This window comes from Megalops cyprinoides, chromosome 8 (assembly GCF_013368585.1).
Source record: "Megalops cyprinoides isolate fMegCyp1 chromosome 8, fMegCyp1.pri, whole genome shotgun sequence".
In the NCBI taxonomy this organism is placed as follows: domain Eukaryota; kingdom Metazoa; phylum Chordata; class Actinopteri; order Elopiformes; family Megalopidae; genus Megalops; species Megalops cyprinoides.
Window position 1 is genome coordinate 27,410,558 of NC_050590.1, and position 26,852 is coordinate 27,437,409.

The 26,852-nt window shown below is 40.4% G+C and overlaps 1 protein-coding gene across 1 annotated transcript in view; it reads left to right on the plus strand.

The window, feature by feature from the left end:
- Nucleotides 1-9,797, plus strand: part of LOC118781896 (spondin-1-like) — a 91,257-nt gene extending 81,460 nt beyond the window's left edge. Inside the window, exons 12-16 of the mRNA XM_036535033.1 lie at nucleotides 3,823-3,993; nucleotides 4,357-4,524; nucleotides 4,849-5,013; nucleotides 6,356-6,622; nucleotides 8,467-9,797. Coding sequence (XP_036390926.1) covers nucleotides 3,823-3,993; nucleotides 4,357-4,524; nucleotides 4,849-5,013; nucleotides 6,356-6,622; nucleotides 8,467-8,630 — 935 coding nt within the window. The 3' untranslated portion in view covers nucleotides 8,631-9,797. The remainder of the gene's footprint in view (nucleotides 1-3,822; nucleotides 3,994-4,356; nucleotides 4,525-4,848; nucleotides 5,014-6,355; nucleotides 6,623-8,466) is intronic.
- Nucleotides 9,798-26,852: the final 17,055 nt, after the last annotated feature.

Here is a 26,852-nt window from a genome sequence, read left to right on the forward strand (position 1 = left end):
TCTACAGAAGGTCACGCACACCATTTTCACACTCCACACACAAAGCTTCTGTTATATGCCCCCGCATGGGCACATGGCACAGCATGTGTACTCACCATAGTAGTGCCTCCTTTTTGAAACACTGGGTTTGACATTTTCAGCCAAATCCTGAAATGGAATGTCTCTCGATAAGCACTGCAGCAGTTTAAGAAGGCTTTATGAAATGACACAATGTAGGTATAAAGTTAGCTTGCTCTCCCCCATTCTGAAGGAGCTAAAGGCATTGATTTGTGTGAGCTGGAAAAGGTCAGCCCCGGGCCTTCAGGTTCTTTATTGGCAGGGGCAATCGATAAATCCTTCGCTCGTTTGTACGAAGGCCAATAAAACTTTAGCCAGGATCAGTGCACGTTCATGTTCATCAGATGAGGATTTAGCTTTGCAGTGGTGTTACACCCCTCTGACTTCTCAGCATTAATGGTGGCTTTAATTATAGCAGTTTACACTGAAGTTTTCTCTTTATGGTTTACTTGACACCTCAAGACTTAATCGTTGAGAAATGTTTTTTCAAAATAGAAATGCAAACATGTCCAGCATGGATAGGGAATTATACTAATTAGGGTGTCCAACTGGCCAGAAATGAAGCAAAATGAAACAAACAAAAACAATGGGAATATCGAATTGGACAAATAGCTCTGCCTCAACCCATGTACTGAAGTAAACAGCGACTGGAATCCCAAGCCTTGTCTCCCCCTGCCTTGAACATTTCCTCTGTTTAATTTTGGTCAGGGTTGTCAGTTTGGGTTCCTGTCAGCTCAAGACACTTCCCATGATGCACCCCCCTGGTTTCAGGAGGGCTCAGAGTTCTGTCAGGGCTGATTGGTGCTTTGAGCCATTCAAGGCTAGTGTTTCTCTCCACTGCACATTATCGATTAATAGGTCTGGCGTCCCAGACTTTCAGACTTCTGCGTGGAATTGCCTTTGTTCTTATTTAATGGTCCGTTAACGGTTCATATTGATTAATAAACCTGGGCCTTGACTGGCTCTGAGCCTCTGGGGGTCTCATCAGGGCCACATTTATTTACAGCTTTTATTAATGATTCGCTTAGTTCTGCTTTATTAAGCTGCACACACTGCTGTTCTCAATTTGCGGCAGTACAGCAGGGAGTGGAGCGATCCATGGAAAGTCCATTAGGACAAAGTTCATCCATTCCATCTGAAAACAGATCTATTTACAACAGTTGTTCAGAGATAATTTAGGAGACTAAGATTGAGTGTGCTTGAAAAGGGTCATTTGTATCAGCCTCTCTTTTCTCAAAAGTGGGGAGTAAGCCAAAGGTCAGTACAGAATCTGTACAAAGACGGATAGCCAGAGTAATAGCGGTCAGAGGTGGATTCTGTCCCATCATTCCCCCAGTGCTTTCTGATCATTCAGATCAACAGTGTCTAAGCTTGGTGTATAGGTTTACTTTGGTGCTTCTTTTTAAAAATACTGGCCCAATTCAAATACTGTTGCCCGCTTGTCATTATCTGTACATACTAAATATACTATCTTCTGTAGATGCAAAAAGTTATATTATACCATAATATAGTTACACCAATTTGTATAAGACGAAACTACACCTCTTCTGTGTGACTCATCTTGTTCTGTCATTTCATTGCCTCACTCTCATTGGTGAGAAAGGGTTTGTTTTGGATACAGTTTTTATTAATAGAAAATGAATAATCTCAGGAAGCAATCCAAAAAGTGCTAATTTCATACTGAAGAGGAATGAGACCAGGGCAGACTTGCCTGACTGCTCTCTGGTTTCTTTGTATAGACAGTGCCTTGCAAAAGTATTCACACCCTTGACTCTTGAAAATGTGATCCAATTGTCACATTTTACTGGTACTTCAGAAATTTTGTTATGTGTAATACTTTATTTAAAAGCACTGAAACTCAAATAATTACTAATTACTGTATTAATTGTTGTAATTGTATTGTAATTAAGGTGGCATTGGTTTTATGTCAGCAAATATTTTTAAGAAAAATAAAAAACAACAATAATATGATATTTGGTAGAGCCACCTTTTACTGTAGTAGTCTTTTAATCTTTTAGTTGTTTACTCTTAAGTATCTTCCAACTTTGTACGCTGTTTTTTTGTGTTGTTTGACCATTCTTCTTGGCAGATTTTCTCCAGATTGTTGAGGTAGGTACAACGACGCTTGTGGACCACAATTTTCAAATGGTGCCACAGATTCTCAATGGGACTGAGATCAGGACTTTGGCTGGGCCACTGTAGGACATTCACTTTTTTGTTCCTGAGCCTCTCTAAAATTACCTTGGCCCTGTGCTTGGGATCATTGTCCTGCTGAAAGGTGAATTTTCTCCCAATCTTCAGTTTTTCAGCAGACTTCTCTTGCAGTATTTCCCTGTATTTTGCTCCATCCATTCCTCCTTCATTTTTAACAAGATGCCCAGTTCTTGCTGGTGAAAAGCATCCCTACAACCCGATGCTGCTGCCACCATACGCCACTGTAGGGATGGCTTTTCTTGAGGCATGGGCAGTGTTAGGTTTGTGCCATAGAGCTTTGAGTTCTGGCCAAAAAGCTCTCGATCTCATCTGACCACAAATCATTTGCCCATATCTTTGTGGGTCACTCTCATGCTTTCTGGCAAACTCCAGATGTGCTTTGAGATGGCTTTCTTTGAATAATGGCCTCTTTCTTGCAACCGTCCCAGTTTTATGAAGGCTCTTGATATTGTTTACTGGTGCACCTTTACTCCACTGAACTCTGTAGTTCCTTCAAAGTGATTGTTGGCCTCTCTGTGGCTTTTCTCACAAGTCTCCTTCTTACTTGGATGCTGAATTTTGAGGAACACCCTTTTCTAGGCAGTGTCTGTTCACAAGTTCAGTTCACAAATGCACAAATGAAGATTTCAAGAACTTACAGCAAATCTTTGACTATGCTATTTTTTATGAACCCCTCTGAATGAGAAAATTCAGACCTTATGGTCTTTCATGAAGAGGTACATTTACAAGGTCCTCTTCTATTCAAATTATCCCACCTGTGTAATTTCAGCCTTGATCCTGCTCATCTTCATCTGTTCATTACTCTGCCCTCTGCTGGTGACAGAGGACAAGTGGTAGAGGAAGGTGGAGGTGCAGAGGAACCAATGAGGCTGAGTCTACCAGAGTGCTAATGTGATGTTTCAGCAGGTAGACTGTAATAGGTCACCAAGTTAGATGTTTGCTGCAATGTATTTGTACCACATAAGACTCAGTGGCACGTTTTCATAAACATTTCATTCACTCACATTTTATTTACATTTACCTGTGTGTGTTATTTCACCCAATTTAAATGTGTAAGTACTATATTATTGCAACATGTGTGCTGTAACTGCTGTGCAGTTTCACATTATGACATAAGTGCAGTTATTACATAAAGATTGAGTGGTGATTTGTTGTTAGGGTTAGGTCTGAGTTACAGATTTAGGGTTTCAGTAAGGCTGAGGGCTTGGAGCTGAATGTTGGAGGAAAGGTCATGATTAGGAGGATGGAAAGGGTTATTTAGATGTAATTGTGTAAACGAGAGACTTCTGCTCCATTTTTGTTGCTGTGTGGTAATCATGTGACAAATTGTTTTTACACACACAAGTCCAAAAATAATCACTATTCTTGCACTAGTATAAGGGCAAATTATTAAAAAGTGTTACCTTTAAGTCATTTGGTTGAAGTCTTAAGGTTGTACAGTAGCCTGAGAGCTGCCCAGGAATATTGCTGCAGCTCCTGACTGAGCACAGGAGAGTGACAGTGACAGAAGCACAAAGGTACTGACCACATCCCCTCTGTGCTCTGCCCCAGATGCCTCCACCTGCATGATGTCAGAGTGGATCACCTGGTCCCCATGCAGCGTGTCATGTGGGATGGGCATGAGGTCCCGGGAGAGGTACGTCAAACAGTTCCCCGAGGACGGCTCCATCTGCACCCTGCCCACCGAGGAGACGGAGAAGTGTGTCGTCAACGAGGACTGCTGTGAGTGCAGCTCTCTTTTCCCCCATGAGTTCATTTAGCATCACAGGAACTCCAGTGGCTTTGAAACACATTCCAGTACACTATGACAGCAGTTGCAGTAGTAGTCAACCCACATGGACTATTACTATATGTAGCCTAAAAAACTTCCTCATAAGCACTTTTTAACAACATAATAGAGCAGAACATTTAACCTAAACCACCTTAATTTGTGTTAAATTGGTTACAGTATGTATGAAATGATGTCAAATGATGTGAAGTTTAGCAATACAGCAGTGACATATAATACAGTGAAATGGTCAGCATCACAAGATGTATGTCACCCCATTCCACCATGCTCTGACCCTGAGTCCTCCGACCCCCCAGCCCCCAGCAGCTGCCTGGTGACAGAGTGGGGTGAATGGGATGCATGCAGCGCCACCTGCGGGGTGGGCATGAAAAGGCGCGAGCGCATGGTGAAGATGCCCCCCTCCGACAGCTCACTCTGCAACGTTGAGTTAGCGGAGGTGGAGAAGTGCATGATGCCCGAGTGCCGTGAGTAAACAGGCTTGCCTTGTCCTCGCAGAGCCACACCCTCATGCAATGTTCAGAATGTCAGAGAAACAGCTGCATTAAAAGACTGAGCTGGGTCAGCTTCCAGCCTGATTCATAAAGGAGTGGAAGGCTCTTACAGGTTTTTAAATAGAGGTTGTTAATGAGACCAGTGGATGACCCCTGGCTTCACTCTTTTTTACTGACCTCACACTGATCTGAGGACAGGATGTTGTGTGTGGCCATATGAAGTGAGCACTCCTCACTGACTGGGGGTCAGGATGTCATGGGGCTACATGAAGTGAGTACTACATCCTGTCTGTGTAGACACCATCCCCTGCATGCTGTCCCCGTGGTCGGATTGGAGCGACTGCAGTGTGACATGTGGGAAGGGCATGCGTACACGCCAGCGGATGCTGAAATCACCCGTGGAGCTGGGGGAGTGCACAGAGGAGCTGGAGCAAGTGGAGAAGTGCATGCTGCCCGAGTGCCGTGAGTATGGCCACCACAGCGCAAGGCAGTCCCTCAGCTCAGTATGGAATACTGAATGGGTAGAGGCCCACTCACAACAGTGAAACATCATCAGATTGGAGCTTGCATCCTGCCACACGCATTCACACTCCGGTGTATTATTATCAGATTTGATCTTATACCTTATGTACACGCGCTCACATCAGTGCAGTATTATAAGATTGTAGCTGGTACCTTGTGCATTGTCCTTGCTGGATTCTGGCACCAGCTGTATGCATCTACTTTAACCTTTGGGGCTGAGCATAATCCATGATTTGTATTCCAGTCTGGCCCTTCTTTTTGTAAAAGCAATACCACATAAAATGCACATTGCTGTTTTTTGCCAAATGATGGATTTAATGGAAGGAACTGATTTTTTTTTTTTTAAAGCATTATCCAAAAGAAAAGTGTTTTCTCATTTAAGATTGTTGCAGTTTGGTAGACTTGTTTTTTATTGTCTCTGGGAAATAACTGTGTTTTATTTCATCAATAAGAAGACCTATCATTAGTCATCTCAAAGCATGAGGAAGACTGGCTCAAATTACCCTCAGTTTCTCTGCTGCTGAGCCATGCATTTCTTCTGGAAGACTTCCTTTCTAGGCACTAAGTGGAAAGACCAAAGAGGAGGAATATGGGGTTGGGTATTCATGTTATACGTGTGTAGTTTTTATTTGGACAATGTTATTCTTGCAATTTGTGAAATTAATTCCCATTCTATAAAATGTAATAATATGAGGATTCCTACTGAAAATCTGCGTGTGTAACATGAGGGGCAAAAGGTACTGAATGTGTGTCTTACTCTCTCTGTAACGCTAGGGACAGAGGAGTCCTGAATGTGTCTATGTGTAACACTAGGAGTATAGGGTACAGAATGTGTCCTTGCTGGAATATAGCTGCTGCTTCACAGGTTGGCCACCAGATGGCCATATAACTTCCTGTGTTTCCTGTGTCTCATTTAGCTAATGTTTTTCACCCATGTTGATTAGTTAGATCCTGCCCATGTCTTTGTTCAGTCTAGAGTCGCCATCCCTAGTTTGTGTGTTTGTGTGTGTGTGTGTGTGTGTGTGTGCGTGCGCATGTGTGTGTGTGTCTGTGTGTGTACTCGTACCCAAACCTATTTTGTATCTCATGAGTCACCAGTAAAGGTAACTTCATTTTGTTTGAAACCTGTTGTGTCTCAAGTGCTTTCTGCATTTAGGTTCACTCTGCTCCTTGTCATAGTTTCTCTGTGTAACATTAGGGGCAGAGGGTACTGCATATGTCTCTCTGTGTAACACTAGGAGCAGAAGGTCCTGATTGTGTCTCTCTGCTTCTATCCTTCCAGCCACGGATTGCATGGTGTCAGAGTGGTCAGAGTGGTCAGAGTGCAACAAATCATGTGGGAAGGGCCATGTGATCCGAACACGGATGATCAAGCTAGAGCCACAGTTTGGAGGAGACCCCTGCCCCGAGACAGTGCAGAGGAAGAAGTGCAAGATCCGCAAATGTAACCGAGGTTCTGGCACCAGTGACGAGAGGAAGAAACGCAAGGAGGACCGTGAGAAGAGGAGGAGTAAACCGAACCGTGATGAGACAGCCCAGGAGCATGCAGGTAAGGCAGAGTCTTCATCATTCTCATGATCATCATCATGATCATGATCATCACCACCATCATCACCACCATCATCATCATCATCATCATCACCACTGTCAGTATCTAGGTTATTGTGTGCTGATTACAATTTTCCATTTAAAACCCTGCGCTGATATTGGAGAGCTGCATCTCTTGTGTTTTATGTTTTAACACCATACTGTAAAGGTCACCCTTTTGAGAAACACCAGGGGCTACAGTGACTTTGTACTATGCACATCAATTTCTGTGATAAAAGAGTGAGTGGCATTTCCAGCCATTCCTCAAAATCAAATAACAAAACACAACTCTGGATGAGAGAGCTAAGTTAGATAGTCAGTAGTTAAGGCAAAGGTTGATGACTAAAGGGTTACAGCATTGTTGAAAATCTCTCTAAACCCCAAGTGAGTTTCTTTTTGGGTTAGGAGGAGGTTTTATGTGTCTGAATCAGCAGAACTATAAAACAGTTCCTCTCAGTACCTCTCAGGTACAAGTTTAGTTGTGTTTGAGTATATCATCAGGAATCTTACCGGGCCCTCTGGTAAAGAGTCCTAATCACACACTGCTGCTGGTTTACCCTTTATCATGGATAGACCATTTGTGGTCTCAGATCAATGCCTTTTTCTGGCAGGCAGCAGGCTTGAAGCACCCTGTCTCTTTGATAAAGTGATGTGGTTCTTTCACAGTTGGTCATCTTAATATGCAAGTAGCTGCAGAATCAGCCAAGGCTGTGTGTGATTGTAGGGTATAGTGCCAGTGAGAATAACGCCTTTAACCTTTGTTCTAATGAGCTTTAGACAGTGACAAATGGTCTTAGTTTCTAGTGGTGAGGAGGAACACGACACCTTTGTAACTGAACCCCGTTGCTCTCCAATGAATTGTGCATCATCTCTAATTGTGAAACAGTGGGGGACGTGGATCACTGGAACACAGTGTCCATTCAAGTACATTTATTCTCCCCTTCAAGCGTACAGTGATTTTGCTCAGGTAAAAGGGAGGAAGAATAAAATGCATTCAGACCTTTGTTGTTATTGGTCCCATTCCATTATCAGATGCTTTCTAACATGTTGTTATATACTGAAAAATGTGACACCACACTACATTAACTATGTTTATGTTTTCACAAATTAACAACATGTTAGAAAGTTGGGTTACAATTATATGCAAACTGCCTACTGCAAATGGGCACTTTGTTCGTAAAAAATGAAAGTTGTCTTAGATGTAGTAAATCACCATTTTGCGAAAATGGCCAAATGGCCATTAAGGGAATTTGAAGAAGCTACATTTCACATGAAACTTACACTGCACCATGATGACATTAAATAATGCTCCATCCTCTTCTGTAAGTGATTGATTAAAGTCATTACTAACTGCACTTGCTGAAGCAGATTCAAAGGAATCACCTGGTTTGGGCTTTAAGGGTGCTGCTCACAGGGATTTTTTTCAGCATACTATGATAAATTTGCTTCCACATGCCAATGGAAACATCACTTCTGATTTGTCTGATTTCTTCCTCCAGCAGTTAGGCTAATTTGGACATTCATTACTTCCCCATGTTCAAACTTAACAGCAGAGGATCTTCAGCAAGGCACGAGGCATGTAATTAGATGTTATTTACTTCTCTCAAGGGCTCAGGCAAGTGGAGATTCTGAAGGAGCTGCACTGGTTGCAGACATACTGCTTCAGATAACCATATCAAAACCTTGCCTCACCTCAATGTCGCTATACAGAACTGTGTTCTGTTCTCCTCCCACACCACTTCATGAATGTGTCTGGGAGGCAAAATGAGTGTTGATTGAGTCCTTCTCTCCACGGCTATCGTGCAGGTTGCAAGATGCGGCCGTGGTCGGGCTGGACGGACTGCACCAAGCCGTGCGGTGGGGGGATCCAGGAGCGCTTCATGACGGTGAAGAAGAGGTTCAAGAGCCTGCAGTTTGCCAGCTGCAAAGACAGGAAGGAAATCCGCGCCTGCAACGTGCACCCCTGCTAGGAGCGCAGGCCAGGGGATGGCAGCACTGCATCACTGAAAGATCCCATGCACTCTGTTTAGGGCTGGCAAGGAGCAAAATCAGTCTTGTTTTAATCCAGGTTTCACTGTGGTGGCAAACTTCCATCTGCTTGTCAGGAGGGGGCTGTGAGGGTCCCTGCAGGGCATTTAAAAGGCCGCACAAAGGTGAGAGGACAGGCAAGAGTAATTAATTACATGGCCACTTTTTCAGCAGGCTCATATATTTCAATGTAACCACCCATATACCAATGTTACACAGCCCAGTTACACAAAACACTTATTTTTTTTAACCATTTTTTTGTTAGACTTCTAAACTCCAGCTGCAGTTTTACTAATATGACAAAGGTATACTTCTTAAATTGTTCATGCCCAAATTGATTTTTTTAGTTTGGAAAGTTAAACTTTTCTGTAGTGCTTAGTGGAGGTACCCTAGTCTGAGAAGAGGAATTGCAATGAGAATGTTGCAAATGACCAAGCGAGGACCTAGTCAGACTGATAAACACTGGTAGTACTGTCACCATTGTGCAGGATTTTTGATGGTTACCCCTAGCCCTGTCAGTAGCATTTAATCCATAATCAAAAAAATAAAGTTCCAATGCAAACCAAACAGCCACATTGAGGATGCGTCACCCAGAGTCAATGTCTGATTGATATGGCAACAACACGTCTGATTAAAACAGATTGATTTTCCACCAATGTACAAAAATAGCTCTGTTGCATATAGAATTCCTTGCAAGATTACTGTAAACTTGTTGTGGTATACTATTCTTAAATAAAAAAATACCAATCAGTTAAGAAATAGAACTGTTATATCCTGTGGTAACTTCTTCAATAGTTTATTATATTCCTGAACTAAAAGCACAGGTAACCAACCATTCCAGCATTTTATACACCTCAAGATGCTGTTTTTAGGACAAGAATCCGACGTGACTTTTATTCTCCTGTAATACAAGTAGAGTCTCTACAGCGTAAGTTCCTTTTTTATTTTGTGCATCATTAGAGAATTTGTTACTTTGGCTGTGGAATTTTGATAAGAATGTCACCCAGGATTCTTACCAAAGTCTTGTGTAGATGTTTTGTAGATGTCTCTCATTCTCTTTCTCCCCCTCCCTTTTTGCCTCTCTTTCTCTTTATCTGCCTTTCTCTTTCTGTCTCTCTCTGCCTCTCTCTTTCTGCCTCTCAATCTAACATATTACTATTTTGGAATAAATCACCTTTACAATAAAAGTAAATGTGACAAATCTTTTTGCAGACTTTTTGCCCCTTTCATGCATCCTGGGCTGCAGTATAATCAGCTAGCTGCAGATGAATCCAAAATCATTTCAATCTGTGAATTCCATAAAATATTAACATAAACATTTTACAGGGGTATAATATGTTAAACCAAATTCCAAATACATATAATACAGTGGGGTCCAAAAGTCCACTAGTCCACCACTAATCAAAAAACTTCTATTTTGCATTTGTTTTGAATGTAATACTATTTTTTTCATTACAAATGATAATATCAGCTTAACAATTTGAGTGAAAAGTTGAATCTTTGAAAAATATGTATGAATTTCAGAATATCTTAGTATTTCGTATGTCCCCCTTTTGCTTTAATGACGGCATGCACTCGAGCTGGCATGGACTCCACAAGTCTGATGTCACAGAATGCTTGGCTTTCTCAGTCTTCAAGTGCCCCCGTAAATGTTCAATGGGGTTGAGGTCAGGTGACTGTGGAGGAAAGTCCATGACAGTCAGGACTCCTTGGTCTTCAAGTAACAACAACAGCAAAGCGTTGAGGTATGTTTGGGGTCATTATCCTGCTGCAGTATGAATCCTTCTCCACAAAGATACAAACCAGAGGGCATAGCATGTCTCTGAAGAATGGAGTGGTACTTCTCCTTGATCAGGGTGTAGTCAACTCGGTGCAGATGTCCACCTCCAGAGTAGGCAAAACACCCCCAGACTTGAACATTCCCACCACCATGTTTCACTGTCAGTTTGGTACACTGCAGTATCATTCTCTCTCCTGTTTGTTTCCTTACATACACCCTTCTGTTACTGTCATAAATCTCAAATTTGGATTCATCAGTAAATAGGACTTTTTCCAGTCATCCACTGTGAAATGCTGGGATTTCTTAGCCCACCCCAAGCATTTGGCCTTGTTTCCCCTCGTGAGAAGTGGTTTAGAAACTGCTACTCATCCTCTGAGACCACTACAAGACAGCTTTCTTTTGAAAGTACTTTTACTGATTGGAGTCTTGCATTCTTTATTTAGCAAATTCTGTATCTGTGATGAAGTTGCTTTTCTATCTCTCAGGGAACTAAGCTTGATGTATTGATCTTCTGATGGTGTGGTCACTTTTGGCCTGCCTGATCATGCTTTGGATACAACTGATCCAGTTTCTGCAAAGCCTTTCAGAGTTTCATGCACTGCCCCCTTAGAAACCTTTAGTTTAGCCATGATTTGACGCTGAGAAAGCCCCTCTTTGCTTAGAATAACAATTTGACTTCTTTGACACTTTCACTTAGTTATGATTTTCCCACTATCACAATGCTACTTAGTAAGCAATGATCTGCTGGAAACTTGAAGCACAGCCATATTTATAACAGGTGAACACTGGCTGCAAGTTGAGTTACTTGAATGAGCCTCTGATGAGTAGATCAAATCCACTCGAGTGTCATCTGAACGCATGCTTCAATGGAAAGGATACAACTCAAGAAAATCTGACCTTTTGTACAAAGAAGTTAAATTGGTCAATGCCCCAAATTTGCTTAAATTTGATTGCTGACCTAGAAATAGTGCAGAATCTTAAATATTTCTTCTTCATTTTACATGACATAACTTCTTGTGTTTTAAAATGTTTCTGAATCCTCAAACGTTTTGATTATTTCCAGGTTTACGTGATAATATAGAGATTTTCAATTTGTTCTCAGACTTTTGGACACCACTGTATATATATATATATATATATATATATATATATATATATATATATATATATATATATATATATATATGTGTGTGTGTGTGTGTGTGTCTATATATATATATATATATATATACTCAGTGACCACTTTATTAGGTACACCTCTCTAATACTGGGTAGGACCCCCCTTTGCTCCCAAAACGGACTGAATTCTTTGTGGCATGGATTCAACAAGGTGCTGGAAACATTCCTTAGAGATTCTGCTCCATGCTGACATGATAGCATCACGCAGTTGCTGCACATTCATGCTGTGAATGTCCCGTTTCACCACATCCCAAAGGTGCTCTATTGTATTGAGATCTGGTGACTGTGCAGGCCATTGGAGTACACTGAACTCATTGTCATGTTCCTGGAACCAGTTTGAGATGACGTGTGCTTTGTTGAATGACGCGTTATCCTGCTGGAAGTAGCCATTAGAAGATGGGTAGACCCTGGTCATAAAGGGATGCACATGGTCAGCAACAATATTCAGGTAGGCTGTGGCATTTAAACGATGCTCAACTGGTATTAAGGTGCCTAATGTGTGCCAAGAAAATGTTCCCCACACCATTACACCACCGCCACCAGCCTGAACCATTGACACAAGGCAGGATGGATGCATGGATTCATGTTGTTTACGCCAAATTCTGATCCTACCATCTGCATGTTGCAGCAGAAATCGAGATTTGTTACACCAGGTGATGTTTTTTTCAATCATCTACTTTCCAGTTTTTGTGAGCCTGTAGCCTCCGTTTTCTGTTCTTAGCTGATAGGAGTGGTACCCAGAGGGGTCTTCTGCTGCTGTAGCCCATCCACCTCAATGTTCGACTGTTGTTTGTTCAGAAATACTTTTCTGCGTAGCATTTGGGTTATTTGGGTTACTGTCACCTTCCTGTCAGCTTGGACCAGTCTGGCCATTCTCCTCTAACCGCTGTCATTTACAAGGCATTTTTGCCCACAGAACTGCCGCTTGCTGGATGTTTTTTGTTTTTCGCACCATTCTCCATGCACTCTAGAGACTGTTGTGTGTGGATATCCCAGGAGATCAGCAGTTTTTGAGATACTCAAACCACCCTGTCTGGCACCAACAATCATCCCATGGTCAAAGTCACTTAAATCAGATATTCTACCCATTCTGATGTTTGATCTGAACAGCAACTGAACCTCTTTACTACGTCTTTGAGATTTTATGCATTGAGTTGCTGCCAGATGATTGGCTGATTAGATATTTGCATCAATGAGCAGGTGTACAGGTGTACTTAATAAAGTGGTCACTGAGTGTACAAACAGACACATAGACACACACACACACACACACACACACACATATATATATATATATATATATATATATATATATATATATACATGCACTCTTGTATACATTATCATGTATTTATAGAGAGAAAAAGTGTGGACCATGTTTCATGAAGAAAAGCTTTTAGTCAGTGCAACTCACTAACAACACACTAGATGGAGTTGTGCTTCTTCAAAATTACTCAGTCACACACTGCCCACACATCTGATGTGAAATAACATTCCACTTATGTTTGCATAAAGCTAACTGATAATTTCAAAGACAGATACAAGTCAACATTAGGGGTGATATAGAAATCACTATGTCATTGATTGTCACTGATGTGTTGTGAAAACGACACACATTTTAACCAAGATTGTCATTAGAGTCATGCTGATTGTGCTGACTATATAATAATTGCATATTTGCTTTGATAAAATCTATTATTATTTATCCAATAATATTTCCTTCATTGTCATTCAATAGACTGCACTGTAATACTTACACCGTAAGCTAAAACTTGTTTCAAGATTCATATATACTGTATATACCTACCCTAGGGAACATTTGTAATCCTTGGATATATTAGGTGAGACGCTTTTCATATGTTAGAAAAAAGTATCCATTTTTAGTATTTGTAAGCTTACTGCACTAAATCTATGAACATGTACAAGTCTTCTTTATTCTCCATATAGAATAGCAAAGGGAACATTTCCATAAGCCAAATGCCAGGTCTATTTGATATGGTGCATCACAAGAGGTTCAAATTCCTGCTCAATTGTACATCCTAACTCAGGAATCCCCAGGCATGTATGTACTGGCATCATTTAGAACAAAAGGCAGTAAAATAACTAACTGTACAAATGAGCAGCTGTGCAGTGGAGCCACTTGGGGGCGATATATGACCATTCTAACCGTGAAACTGGGTGACATTTTGTAGAGCTCTGAGTGATGAGGGCAGGGAAGAGATAATCTATGCTTCAGTGCTGTAAGGTACTGGCTTAATTCTGCTTTCTGTGTTAACTGTTAGTTTGAAGCTGATTCTTGATTAGTATTTATAATGGCTGAACCAAGCCCTTGTGACAGAGTGTTATTTCTGGAGTTTCCTATAAACCATCCAATTAATGAACTGTTTGTGGTTCATCTTAGGAACAGCAACAACAAAAGGAAACTTTACTTTTTCAAATCAGTAGTAGGTATCTGGTAGGTTTACTTCTATCAGTTTTCACAAAATGTATAGCCACTGTCAGGATACTCCCAAGAGGGAGTGAGTTTCAGTTCAGAGACTGCAAAGCCATGTGACTGCTAATGTGCTACACAGTGACAGACTTTCATGAGCATGGTAGTTCCTCCTTCGTTACTGAGGTACTAAATGCATTCATTAAAAATCTACACACAGGTGTGTATCTCCTCTGACTTTATCCGCATAACTCTTTCCGGCTTTTATTGTGTTTTATGTCAGGCTCACTGCTACAGCCTATAAACTCTACCTGGGCATTCAGCAGCCCTACATTTAATTGCTCCTGAGCAGATTATTCATTGGGCAAATGAATTGATTCATGAATTGTTCAACCTATGTTAAGACCAATCTATAGAGGAACATTATGAAAACAGATGCTAGGAATGGATCACAACACATGTACCCTTTTTTGTTCTGTTTTGTTTCTTTGAGTTGGTACTTGCTGCTGATGTCATCAGGCAGCTGGATGCAGCCTCTTTCCAGGTAAGCTTAGGAAGGTGATCTGCTGACCAGAAGAGGAGTGGGGGGACAATCCTGTGGTGGTGAATTTGCACATGGAGACCCTAGTGACCATTTTTGGTGTAGTTTGTTTAAGAGTGATTTGGAGTGAATCACAGAACGGTGGACAGCATTTATGTTGAGACTTACAATTTCAGTTGTTCTGTTTACACCATCTGTTTTTGCTGGGATGCCAGTAGATAGTGATTGTTTGGGGCCTCTAACGACACAAGTGCTAGGTTTTTTGTTTGGCTGGTTGCATTCACTGGGACTCTCAAACCTACATTTTGAACTCACCATCCATTGTCGGTTCCCTCCATTCAGGAGTTGGACTAGTGCCTCTGTGCTATTGTTTTATAATAAACAAATACTAAGCTAAATGTCAACCCACCACACTGGCTCCAGTGGCTGTGGAGCCCAAAAGACTGCTGGCCTGCTGCAAGGAGATCCCAAGAGTCAGTAACAATGTTTTTAGTTTTGTTATGCAGTATATTTAAACTACAGAAAACAAATGGAAATTAGGCTACACTGCTAACGGAAAAGTGTTGAGAATCCCAGAAAACCTCAACCACAGTGCTGTGCTGTATTACACAACTCCATGAGACTCAATCACAACACAGACACTGAATGTATCTGTTATTTTTTGATAAGCTATGTTGATAAGGGAGGAGTGAGCAGACAAGATTTCCTCTTAGTCTGTAGCAGCAAACTGATTTTAGGGAGAAAAAAAAGATTGAATTCATATCTTCTTTCTGAGGATAAGCTGTCGGTTGCTCCCTGTCAGCGGTTCCCGGCACACCTCTCATGCTGAGCCTGACACTGTGAAGATAGCAATAATTAGACAATTCCTACTCTGAGGTAATTAACCGTGTGACTGTGGGCTGCCTCCCCTCTCATTGATGCCACTATAAAGGGGCAGCTGGCCAATCACATTCAAGCACCTTGAGAGACACAGAGGAATAATCACATTACATTTAACAATAATTAGAGTGGGGAATCAAATTAGTTTCATATAAGGTCTGGGGATTCTTTACACAATCAGAAACAGGATGAATAAAACATAAAGGGAAAAAAGACATCTGATTATCTAACCCTCAGGCCATAAATAACAAATGGCTTCCTGGCTTGGGCCTAATATTGTAAAGTCATAATGCTTCAGCAGAGCTGTCTTGGACACTATCTTGGAAACGGCTTAAGATTTTTCATTATTCTTTAAATGATTAACAAATCAAAAAAAAAAACAATTAAAGGTCATTATCTTTTCTCTGCATACTCAAGTGGGAAACAAGGCTCTCTTTTGTACAAATTAAAACCAAAAGAATGAACCTTTCCCTTAAATGTACTTTATGTATTATGTACTTTAGGTACTTTAAAATTGACTCTGATGCAGCATGTAATGTCACTTTTAAGCTATAATCACAATGAATGGGTTCATACCAAATTGCCCCAATATAAAATCCAAAGAGGATCCCTCAGATTTTCACCACTATACATAACTGTTGTCATGGTAATAAGCAACACAACTTGATGCTCTTATGGTAGATATACTTTGCCTATGACAGCTAATGTCACCTTAACTATTCAAATACCAAATATTTCATGTCGTTCTTACATGTGCCATCCTCATCACTGACAGACCTCCCTGTGTGTCAGTGAGTATGGCAAGACCTCTCCCCATCTCCTTCTCAGCCCCCATCCAAACAACAATAACTCCCATCACCCTGCTGATTGGCCAGCACAGGGAGAGAGATCCTCCGTTCTACATTTTACCCCTTCCTGTCTGCCTGCTTAGCATGGACTCATTAAATCTGGTTCCCTTTGCATTTTCCTAATAGAATTGTCCTTTATGAATGGCATTTTCCATCACACTTGCTCAACAAAAACCAATCTTGAAGGTTATTGTGTGCAGCAAAATTGACATACCTTCCAGCCAAATTTCCAGTACATTTTCATGCACACTAAACATGGAAACATTATCAGGTGTTTTTTTTTTATTGCGTCAGACTTTTTACAGGCTTTACAGGAAAAAAAAAGCTTTCTTGAGCTGTCTTCCTCATCTTCAAAATTTAAAATAGCATATTAAAAAAATTCTACAAAAGATGATTTACTGAATTACATAATAAACCATTCCTTTTAAGCAAATGTCAACAATGACTGAAATATCGTTTAACTATTAAATCCCTAATGTATATTTGTCCTTACTAATTACTTTTTTGCTTGTGATTGGGTTATTGGAGCCAGGAGTTATCGTGGTAGTTATCCCTTAACAGGAACAATACAATTGAATTAAAAAATAAATAATGTATGAGGGGCTAGAGTTTTATTGCCTAGTTACTGTGGCTACTGAACATTAACTGGCTTAATAAGCAAGATAGTAGAGATATGTTCTCTGTAATGAGAGGAGAATGCAATAAATACAGTATTACTTACAGGGTCAATTAAAACAATGTTATCAAACACAATAGGAGGATTTGGATTTGTGGACTCAAGAATAAAAATAAATAACATAAAAGAAGTCCACTGCAATGAAAACAGCCTTCAGTCAGTCCCCAATGGAGCACACCCCTGTAGATCATAGTGGAAATTTCCACTGATGTCCATGGGAGAAACAGATACAGTGAGAGTGTTAGACCTGCCGAAGATTGTCATACAGTCAGCCCTAACTGGAATAGAAAGCGTTCTTGTTGTAAAGCTAGCAAACAAGGCAATCTGAGATCAGCTGAAAAATAAGTTGCCATTTATATGTCAGTATTCCCTATGAGCGCATCAAAACAGGTGTCCTGTAAATTGTGTGGATTGCAGGTTCAGTCAGTGCTGATCCTAAATTAACATTTCCTGATTGGAATAATTGAAGTCAGTAGAGCCCAGGATTATCAAAACAGTTCAATCATGGCACATTTGAATATTACAACAGGATCACTTAACTTTTAATGAATACCAAATAACATTAAAGAAAGTATGCAAGATCAACATCGGAATGCTAATGAGCACATTAAAGTGACGATAGCCTATGAAAATTTAATAATACAGAAGGGAAAATGCATGCACCAGATTGAAAATATTGGACATTTTCTAAATTGAATATTACCTGCTTGATTTATGACAAATTTACACTGGATCATCACAAATACTTGTTAGAACAATATTTTGAAAAAAAGATTAAAACAATCTTTGAAGTTCTGAGTCTATGTTTTCAGTGATTTAGCACCCATTCCTCTAATGATTGTCTAATACATGAAACATAGCTTGTACAACACAATTACCTATAAACTAATATATCTGGATGATAAACTGTGATCATCTTTTCAAATTGTCACAACTGTAATCAGCTAAAATTACAGGGCAAAACACTTATATGCTGAACAAAGTAAAAAGTAAAATCACCATAGCAGCCAGCAATTACACGATCTTATTTCTCACTGTCAGTATGAGTGTTAATTGTTTGATAATTAACAATTTTTAAAGGGATCCAATTTCTCTGTCTCTGGGACACATGTCTGGGGAAGAAGGGTTGTGAAAAACAAAAAGTCCCATCTGCAGTAGCTGCAGTAGTTATCAAAAAGGAACTGGATTGAGAATGATTTTAATGGTTTAACAGCAGTTTCCCTCCTGGGTTGATTTCTTGCATCCCTACTTTTGGTAAGAGTTATGGTTGCAAGAGTATTCACTTGAATGTAACTGAGTCACACTTTTAATGAGCAAGTCACCCCATAAGTGACCCCAAACTCCATTCCACAACTGCATGCAAAACATGTGGAACACATCATTAGTTTCTGTGTATATTTTCGGTGCCTTAAATATAGCACTTTCATTCATCTTTAACCAACTAGATGTTCAATTTTTTTTTCTTAAAAACTACAGTCATTCAGGTTCAAAATTCAAACTGAATCCAATTATCCCATAAGCAAATGCTTTCCATTAAATCAGATGCATGAGAAAAAATTAAAATATTAAAGCTGAAGTAAAACAAGAATGCTTTAAAGCATGCCATTTTGCCCAGTTGCTTTTTCACACTGTGCAATTGTCCTCCAGCACAGTGCATTTCATTAGGAACACAGCCTACAGAGCAAGAAATGCAAACTTCTACTTTAATCTTGGTCAATCTAAATATTAATATTCCTACCACACACACAAATATGATAAACAGGCACTTTCTTGTACCTGCTATCTGCATTTATTTTTGAAGAATAGTTTCTAAGCAGCAAGAAAGCCACAGGAGGTGGGTGAGAACACAAGGCCTGTCTCACAAGGCTGGAATTCAATGTGCCAATCACAGACTCACCTTCAAACTGATTTACTCCACAGCACTGGAAAAGGAAGACCCTGTATTAATGAATGGTTGTCCATATGTGATTTGTGGTTGTGCCAGGAAATTATTTGCCTAAATTAGTGAATACTACTGTACATCAACTATGCAAACCCACCCATACTCAGCCTCCTTTATCACATTTAATATCTAGATGCATTTAGACATCTCTAGACTGGAGATGGAAAATTCATTCGTTCATGGAAATTAATTTCTGCCAGTCACGTCTAGCAATATTCATAACATTTTCCAGAAGTTCCTCAGGAAAAAAGGAAAAACCTTTCGAAATAAGCATTTATGACAATAAATTGAAAAATAAGCATATTAATTCCACAGCTGTGAACTGAATTCACCCAACCTGGAGTCCCATCAGGAGGACCCAGCAGAGAAAATGTCTTTTCAACACACAGAAATTCAAACTGTGTAAGAACAGTGACCATTTGGCTTTAAATGATCCTTTAACATTACAGCACTGTCCTACCAACAAGCAGCACAATTGCATGTTTTGTTATTGTGATTTTGAACTACAGATTCACATTCATTCTATTGCTGTATGGAAGTCTTGGACTTCGTAACACCAAACACCAGAAGATATACAGTCTATTTTTGGGGGACTAATAGGAGAGTAAAAAAATCAAGAGGACAATGGTAGCAGCACTGCATTCATGGTACCAGCACTCTATGAATGATGGATTCCATTTTGCATATTGTTCTGGGCTGTAGTAAAGCTTTGTCAGACAAGATCTGTGTATATATAAGTATTCATGAACTAATAAGCAGAATGGAAAAATCTATGTGATTTCCAGACCTGGAAAGGGAACATGACAAATGTATAAATATTATTACTAATTGCAGCAACCTCAGTAGTGCAAGTGGAATTTTGTGTACAGACTAGACTCTCCTTATTAAGCACATGATAGAAGCAGAAAGATAAAAACTGAGGAATGAACACTAGCTCCTATGCATTTTAATTTGATACATCACAAACAGCTATTTATTGTCAATGCTAGAGACTTGGAAGGAATAATGGAATCATCCTTTCAAATGCATGTCGTTAGGGAAAAAGGACATAGAGAAAATCCAATTACTTTCAATCTGAAATGTCAAAAACTGACACAGAACCATTTTGAACCAATATTTTGTTTACCTCAGCAAAACAGCATGTTAAATGTTAATCATTGCTATAAAACAGACCAAAGTGGGTCTGGTGTGGCTCAGTTGGCAAGTTGGTTGCTGCAGCTACAGCCTGAATAGACCCAACAGTTTGAAACTGTCCATGTTGTTTGTAGACAATAGCCAGAATCCCAAAACAGTGGAATAAATTGGTTTTGTTCCATCAGGGACAAGAATGGACAGGCTAGCCAGAGTTTCCTTGTCACACTGCACTCTCAGTATGCTACAATTCATTGGGCACCTTCTAGATGCCCAGATAACATAAGTGAAGTAGGGTGAAGCTAAAGAGCACTCACTTTACTTCAGTACACTGGGAGATTTATAGATTGAATGGGTGCGACAGTGCTGCCACAATGGCATGCAGATGTAATGGAACCCTGTGCTACCAAAAGAATGTAGAGCTTGTTGTTGTGAAACAAGCCTAATGTGCAATTACTAATTCCAAAACAGGGTGACATAAAGGGGAAAGAAAACATAAAATTAAATTAATTAATTAAGACCAAAGCATTGCACCACAATGGCTTCACTGGCAGAACAACAGAAATTGCATAATTCATTTATTTAAATGCATGTGCTCCATTTTTTAAGAGAAAATTTAGAAAGAGAAAATCCCACTGTCTGGACTGACTCTCTGGTCCTCCAGAAAAGAAGACATCAGTTCAGAGGGACATGAAGAAATATATCAGGGGTAAAAAGGAAATAAAATCTCACCAAGGCTGATTATTGCACTCTATATGTTACGTTGGACCACAATCTGAAATAGACTGGTCTGTCAATGAGAGCTGCAGGATGCTAATTACTGAATGCAGCCAATGTGAAGTTTCATATGGTTGCCACAGTTTAATTAACAGCCCATTTTGGAGGACAGCATAATAGGAAAAAAAGGACTCAATAATAACTTAATTGTCAGCCAGCGCAAATTTCACCTATACATTAAATGGTCTGTTGCTTTGCAAAATCTCCAGATTGAATCCACAATGAAATGCCATCTCCTCACATCTTACTACACAAAAAGCCTTAAGAGGTAAGACAATCTGGTGCAGTCCTTAGGATGGACAGAAGATGCAGGGAAGTGGATGGCAGTCATTGTGAGTGAAATGAGACAGAGTGGAGCTGTGGGTAGACAGAGAGGCCCCAGTCAAACTGACATTCATGTGGATGTAGGGCATGAGGGGGGTAGGGGGAGGGGGGCTGTGCTCCCAGATGGCCTGCCACGTAGGGAATGGTTGTTGGGGGCTGGATTCAAAGAGTCTGTACAATCTGCAGCATTGGTGAAGAAGTGTTGGTGAAGACTTTGGGTTATGTGCACAGATATTGATCTGCCCCTCCTCACCCTGCTGACATCGCTCTCCTCTCATGCCTACTCCAGATTTTCTGAGCACATGCCAGGATTTGTGTGTGGCAAGATGGGCTGATTTATCTCATAAATGAGAGACTAAAGTCCTGGCAGGGACAGTGCCGTTGTACCCTTACGCAATGTACTTAACCTGAGTTACCTCCGTAAATATCTATGTGTATACTTTATAATTTGCACCATACAACACATGCAAGTCCACCTACATAAGAAAATGTACCAAGAAAATAAATAATAATGTAAATGATTTGTGTTCACAATGAGCCACCATTTGCTCCATTGGACTCCTATGTAATCTCTAGGTGCATGAAAAATGTCCCAGCACCATTCAATATGAAGCAAGGTCTCCCTTTGATGTGAATTAACAATTTCTGATTTCCCTCTCCTGGTTTTGAAATTTGATTTAACAGGCATACTTTCTGAACAGACACAATGCAAGTTGATAACAAAGGGAAGATAAATAGACAGAATTTGTTCTTTGTAGTGAGGGAGTGCCATAGTCATTATGTACTGACCCATATTGAGATGCCAGGGTAAGTATGGAGAGGGGGAGAGACAGGGGAATGCTGGGAAGTCTCGAGGGAAGTCAGAACCCTGGCAGTGAAGCTATTTGCATCGCATTGTGTTGCCATGACAACCATGCCCTTCCTAGTATAGTAACACTGTGCCATCTGGAATGAGGATTAACTTTATCCCTCAGATAATATTTATTTGCATTCTAAACACATTATTTTTTTTTAGTTTTTGACATTCATTTATAACCATACAGTACTTACAAAATGTAGAACAGTTTTCTTGGAATCACTGCATGTTCAATTGCATGAGTGTAATCCAAAGATTGTAATCTCTTTTGACAATGTAACTGTAAAATGAAATCAAAGACAAATAGAATGGCCAGTTTTTGCATCTTAGTGAAAGGTACTTAAATTGAATTTCCCCAGTAAACAGTTGACAAATGTAATTTATGTGTCTTAAAAAGTTTATTGATAGTAATATGGTAATGAATGTAACCTGAATAAATTCATCCCAGAAAAAGTATTGCTTTTGTATAAATGATCACACACTGCAGTTTTTGACTATACCTTCCATCCTCACTTTGTATTTCCATGGCAACCATTTCCATATCACTGAACCTACAAAAACCTGCAGTGTTTTCTATACAGAAAGTTAAAACCCCATGCAGTTTTGTACATCACAGCAGTGCAGACCCTGATCCAGGCCTGCACACAGGTGAAGACAAAGCTTGTTGAGTCAGCTTTTATGTTCCTCTGACTGAAATACAGTGATACACACACACACACACACACACACACACACACACACATTTAAGTCTGTCAAAGTTTAAGCCAGTTATTAACATGAAAATAAGACTATTCCTGGGTTCAGTTTGGCTTCCAAGACCAACCCTTGCTGTCATTTAGGGGAAAACCTGTAACAGCCTGAAAATGATGTCATTCTACAGGCTGAAGTTCATGAAGGCCACTGCAAAACTGAGAGAGCTCAGCACTGAACCCAGCGTACAGGTGATGCGTTGTATCTACAGAGAAGAGCTTTTCAGAGGATTTTCAGAATAGTTCTGGAATAAGTAAAAGAGCCTGACAGCACTGCAGGTTGTATCTCCCTGCAGTGCTTATTATCAGCTTAAAGTGTGGATTTGATGAGAATAGGAGCAGGTGGTCGCTACCACCTTCAGAGCACATCTGGGGAAAAGGGGAACAAGTGCAATATGCCTCAGGGCTGCATGGAAGCTGTCTGTCCATTTAAATGACTGAAGTCTGGCTCCTTTTACAAGGGTACCTAACATCAGGGACAAATCACTGTCATCACAGGAGCCTTTTTTCATACAGTGACATGAACATAACAATTATTAAACCTAGGTAAAGTGTTCTTGGTTGGTTTTTTGAACATCTGTTGTTCACTTTCTGTGTACACAGAAATGCGCAGTAATCATCCTGGATTGGTCATGTTTGCTTCACTTGCACAATCTATTATAGCCAGCAAATGGACATGGAAGAGTGGCTTACAACAACGCCTGCCAGACATGATGCAGCTATTATTTCCAATCATCATTGGGGATGGCGCATGTTCTCTTCAGATGTCTTGCAATCACGCCCTTCAGAAGCTGTCTGCTTCTACAGCAGATAAGGAGGTTGAGCTGTTTTCAAAAAATCACTAGTAATAATATGCCCTCGCATTAAGTGTCAGTGATGGTATGTCGTTATTCACCACAGCCTTTCAAATCCCATTATCCACTCTTCAGACTGAGGTAACCCCTTAGGCCAGTTACCTGATTGGAATCTCATATGTGGGAACGTGGGCTTAGGCTCTTGTTTCACAACAGACCCAGTGGATTCCCTCTCTGTCACAGTCAGATCCTTTGTCAGCCAGGGCTCGGCAAGAGTGCAACATACCGCACCGCAGGAGGCAGCACAGTCTGTGAAACCAGCTGAATGAAATATTCATGTGGAAGGAAGAACATTTAGCCGAGCGAGTGGCTGCGGGAAATGCCGTCTATGAGGCAAGTGTCTGGCCTTCATGGCCAGGTCTCATAAAGACTATTTAGGGATAAAAGATTCATAAGTGAGAATGGCAAACTGATAGGACTCAACATAGTGTGTCATTGCCAGTGCAGCAGGTGGGGAGGGCAATGTAAGTAACAGTCTTAGCAGAGAAGAGCAGGCAGAGAGGGCAGCCCATTTACAGTGTACTTTGAGGTCTTTCTAATGGTCACAGCCTCACAAAGTCATAACACCTGGCTGGGTTTGTGCCCATAAGGGCCATGGAGCATGCTCATTACCAGCTCATGAATTTTTCAAAGGTAAAAGCTTCCATGATGACACTATCTGCTGCCTCAACTGCTACAATACGCGGCTTTCCCAGCAGCGGTCCTTAAACAGGCTCTCTGTAGGTGATGCAATCATTTGAAGGGATTTGGTGACTGCTGGGTTAGATCTATTGGTACGTTGATGGACAGCTCTCTGCAGACCTGCACACAGTGCCTATCACAGTGGAATTCAGTAAACAGCTTTGACATTGTGGTCCCTTAACGAGGGAACTGTTGGATCTAGGAGTAAATTCCTAGAGCATACAGCGGAGCACTATCAGGTAGGCCAAGAAATCAGAATGCAGATTCATCAAGGATTCTCACACGTGACAGGATATCTGATCAATCAGCATTATCTTGCTGAACAGAGCTCTGCTCAGTTAGGAACACGTGATCCAGCAGTGAGACTTAATTAAAATGGTTAAGATGAGCGATGGATGGATGCATGAAAGCAGGCCTTTTAATGTGCAGATGCAGGACACTGAGGACACATCCCTATCATGGCCCTGGGAGAAACACTCAAAGATTCATCACAGTGCAAGTGACATCACGGGATACATTAATCTTACAGCACATCACACATTAGAGAAGACAAATCCTAGAAAAGGAGGGTGTCTTGATCAGTGGTTAAGCCTTTAGTTTGAGGAGGGTTTTAACTCCCCCCGAAACAAGGCTTGCCTCATTTTGCTCACATTATTTCTGGTGCAATCTCTGTAACTGAGACCGACAGCAGTGTACCATAGAGTACAGCCGTATCATTTGGGAAGAAGACATCAATTATTCAGGAGATACAAAGGAAGATTGATTTTACATTCCCCATTCCTGTGGTGAAACTGTTCTTGGTGTGATGGCAGACTGATCAGATCCATTTTGAAGTCAGTATGTGGCAATACACTTGGCATTGTTCAGGAACTGCAGTACTTCCTGTATTTTATAAAGTCCTGGTGGTAAGCATGGCAATTCCCAGCATGTGTCAATTATCTGATTTTGACTGCCTCCTTCTTCCTATGGGAAACAGCTACACTCGCACACATCTTTCCACAAATCCACTCCATTCTCCCATACAGCCCCTGGCTTCTCCTCTCTCGCTCCCATAGATCATGAGGCAGAGCTTTGGTACTTAGCTATAATGATACATATAATCCAGAGTTACGATTGCTTGAAGGATGATCTTTATGTTAAGAGATGACACTGGGCAATGCTAACTGGTGAAAATTTAACTTATAATGTACTGTATATTCATTATGAAATATTTACCATCCACAGCTGAAGTGATAAAGATGTGTGAAACACTCTTGATAATATATTTTTGTTTTATAAATCATAGGCATTGATAGGCTGACAATAAAAACGGTTAATCATATTTAAATTATAGATGTGGAAAGTGATGTTATGTTAAATGTAAACATCTAAATTGATAAGTAAATAAAAAAAATGAATAAAAACATTCAAGCAAACATGGGAAAAACAGGTGGGATTTTTTGGTTTTATGAATGGTCTCACACTACGCTTCCTCTCCTTCTTAGCAGTTTGAAAATAGGTAATTTAGGGTAATTCTTATTTTATTACTAATAATACTGATGTAGTGTTTTTCTACAGCATGAGGGCTGAGTCTAGTTAACGTGTCTGATTCATAGCAAATTACTGCCTTGTTATTATGCTTTTTTCCAAATTAACATATATAACACATTTTTCACCGTGACAGTTGATAATGAACAGGAGGCAGCTACAGCAGGTGAGGAGAATACAGCTGTAACCATGGGGAACAGGCCACACCCAGCCAAGGAATTGCAGAATTGCTTCTCTAGCAGTACAGCCATTATCATCACCGCTCAGGAGGTGATGTCATGAATTCGGAGCTAAATGAGAATAAAAAAAAACAAACAAGTGTTTGGACCTTGCACAGTTTCAAACATAGTGCCACCTCTATGACAGCATTGCACAAAACATGTGCTACTCATTCTCTGATGTCCTCTATGTCACTACTGCTAGGACATGCATCATAATTTGTGAAATATGCGTGTCCGTTTTCCATATGCATGAGATGGAAGGGTTTATGGCACAGGGATCACTCCTGAAACTATTTATTTGGATCTTTTGTCAGGAGCATGCAGTGGAACAGCTTTGATTTGGTTTCAGCTTAAAACAGTGAGCAGCAAGCAGGAAATAGCTGAGGCTAACTTTGTGTTGCACTTAGTGTGGTGTCACAGGAAACAAGCTTTACAGCTTTTACATTCATTATTCAAACACATTCCTTGCCAAAATACCACCCAAACATCATCTCACCATTAATACATCAGGATTGTTTACCACAGCTACTACAAACCCAGAGCACATACACTATATGGACAAAAGTATTTGGCCACACCTGTTTTTCAGGGTTTGGGCTAGGCCCCTTATCTCCAGTGAAGGGCAATCATAATGCTTCAGCATACCAAGACATTTTGGACAATGCTATGCTTCCAACTTTGTGGCAACAGTTTGGGGAAGGCCCTTTTCTATTCCAACATGACTGTGCCCCAGTGCACAAAGCAAGGACTATAAAGACATGGTTTGAT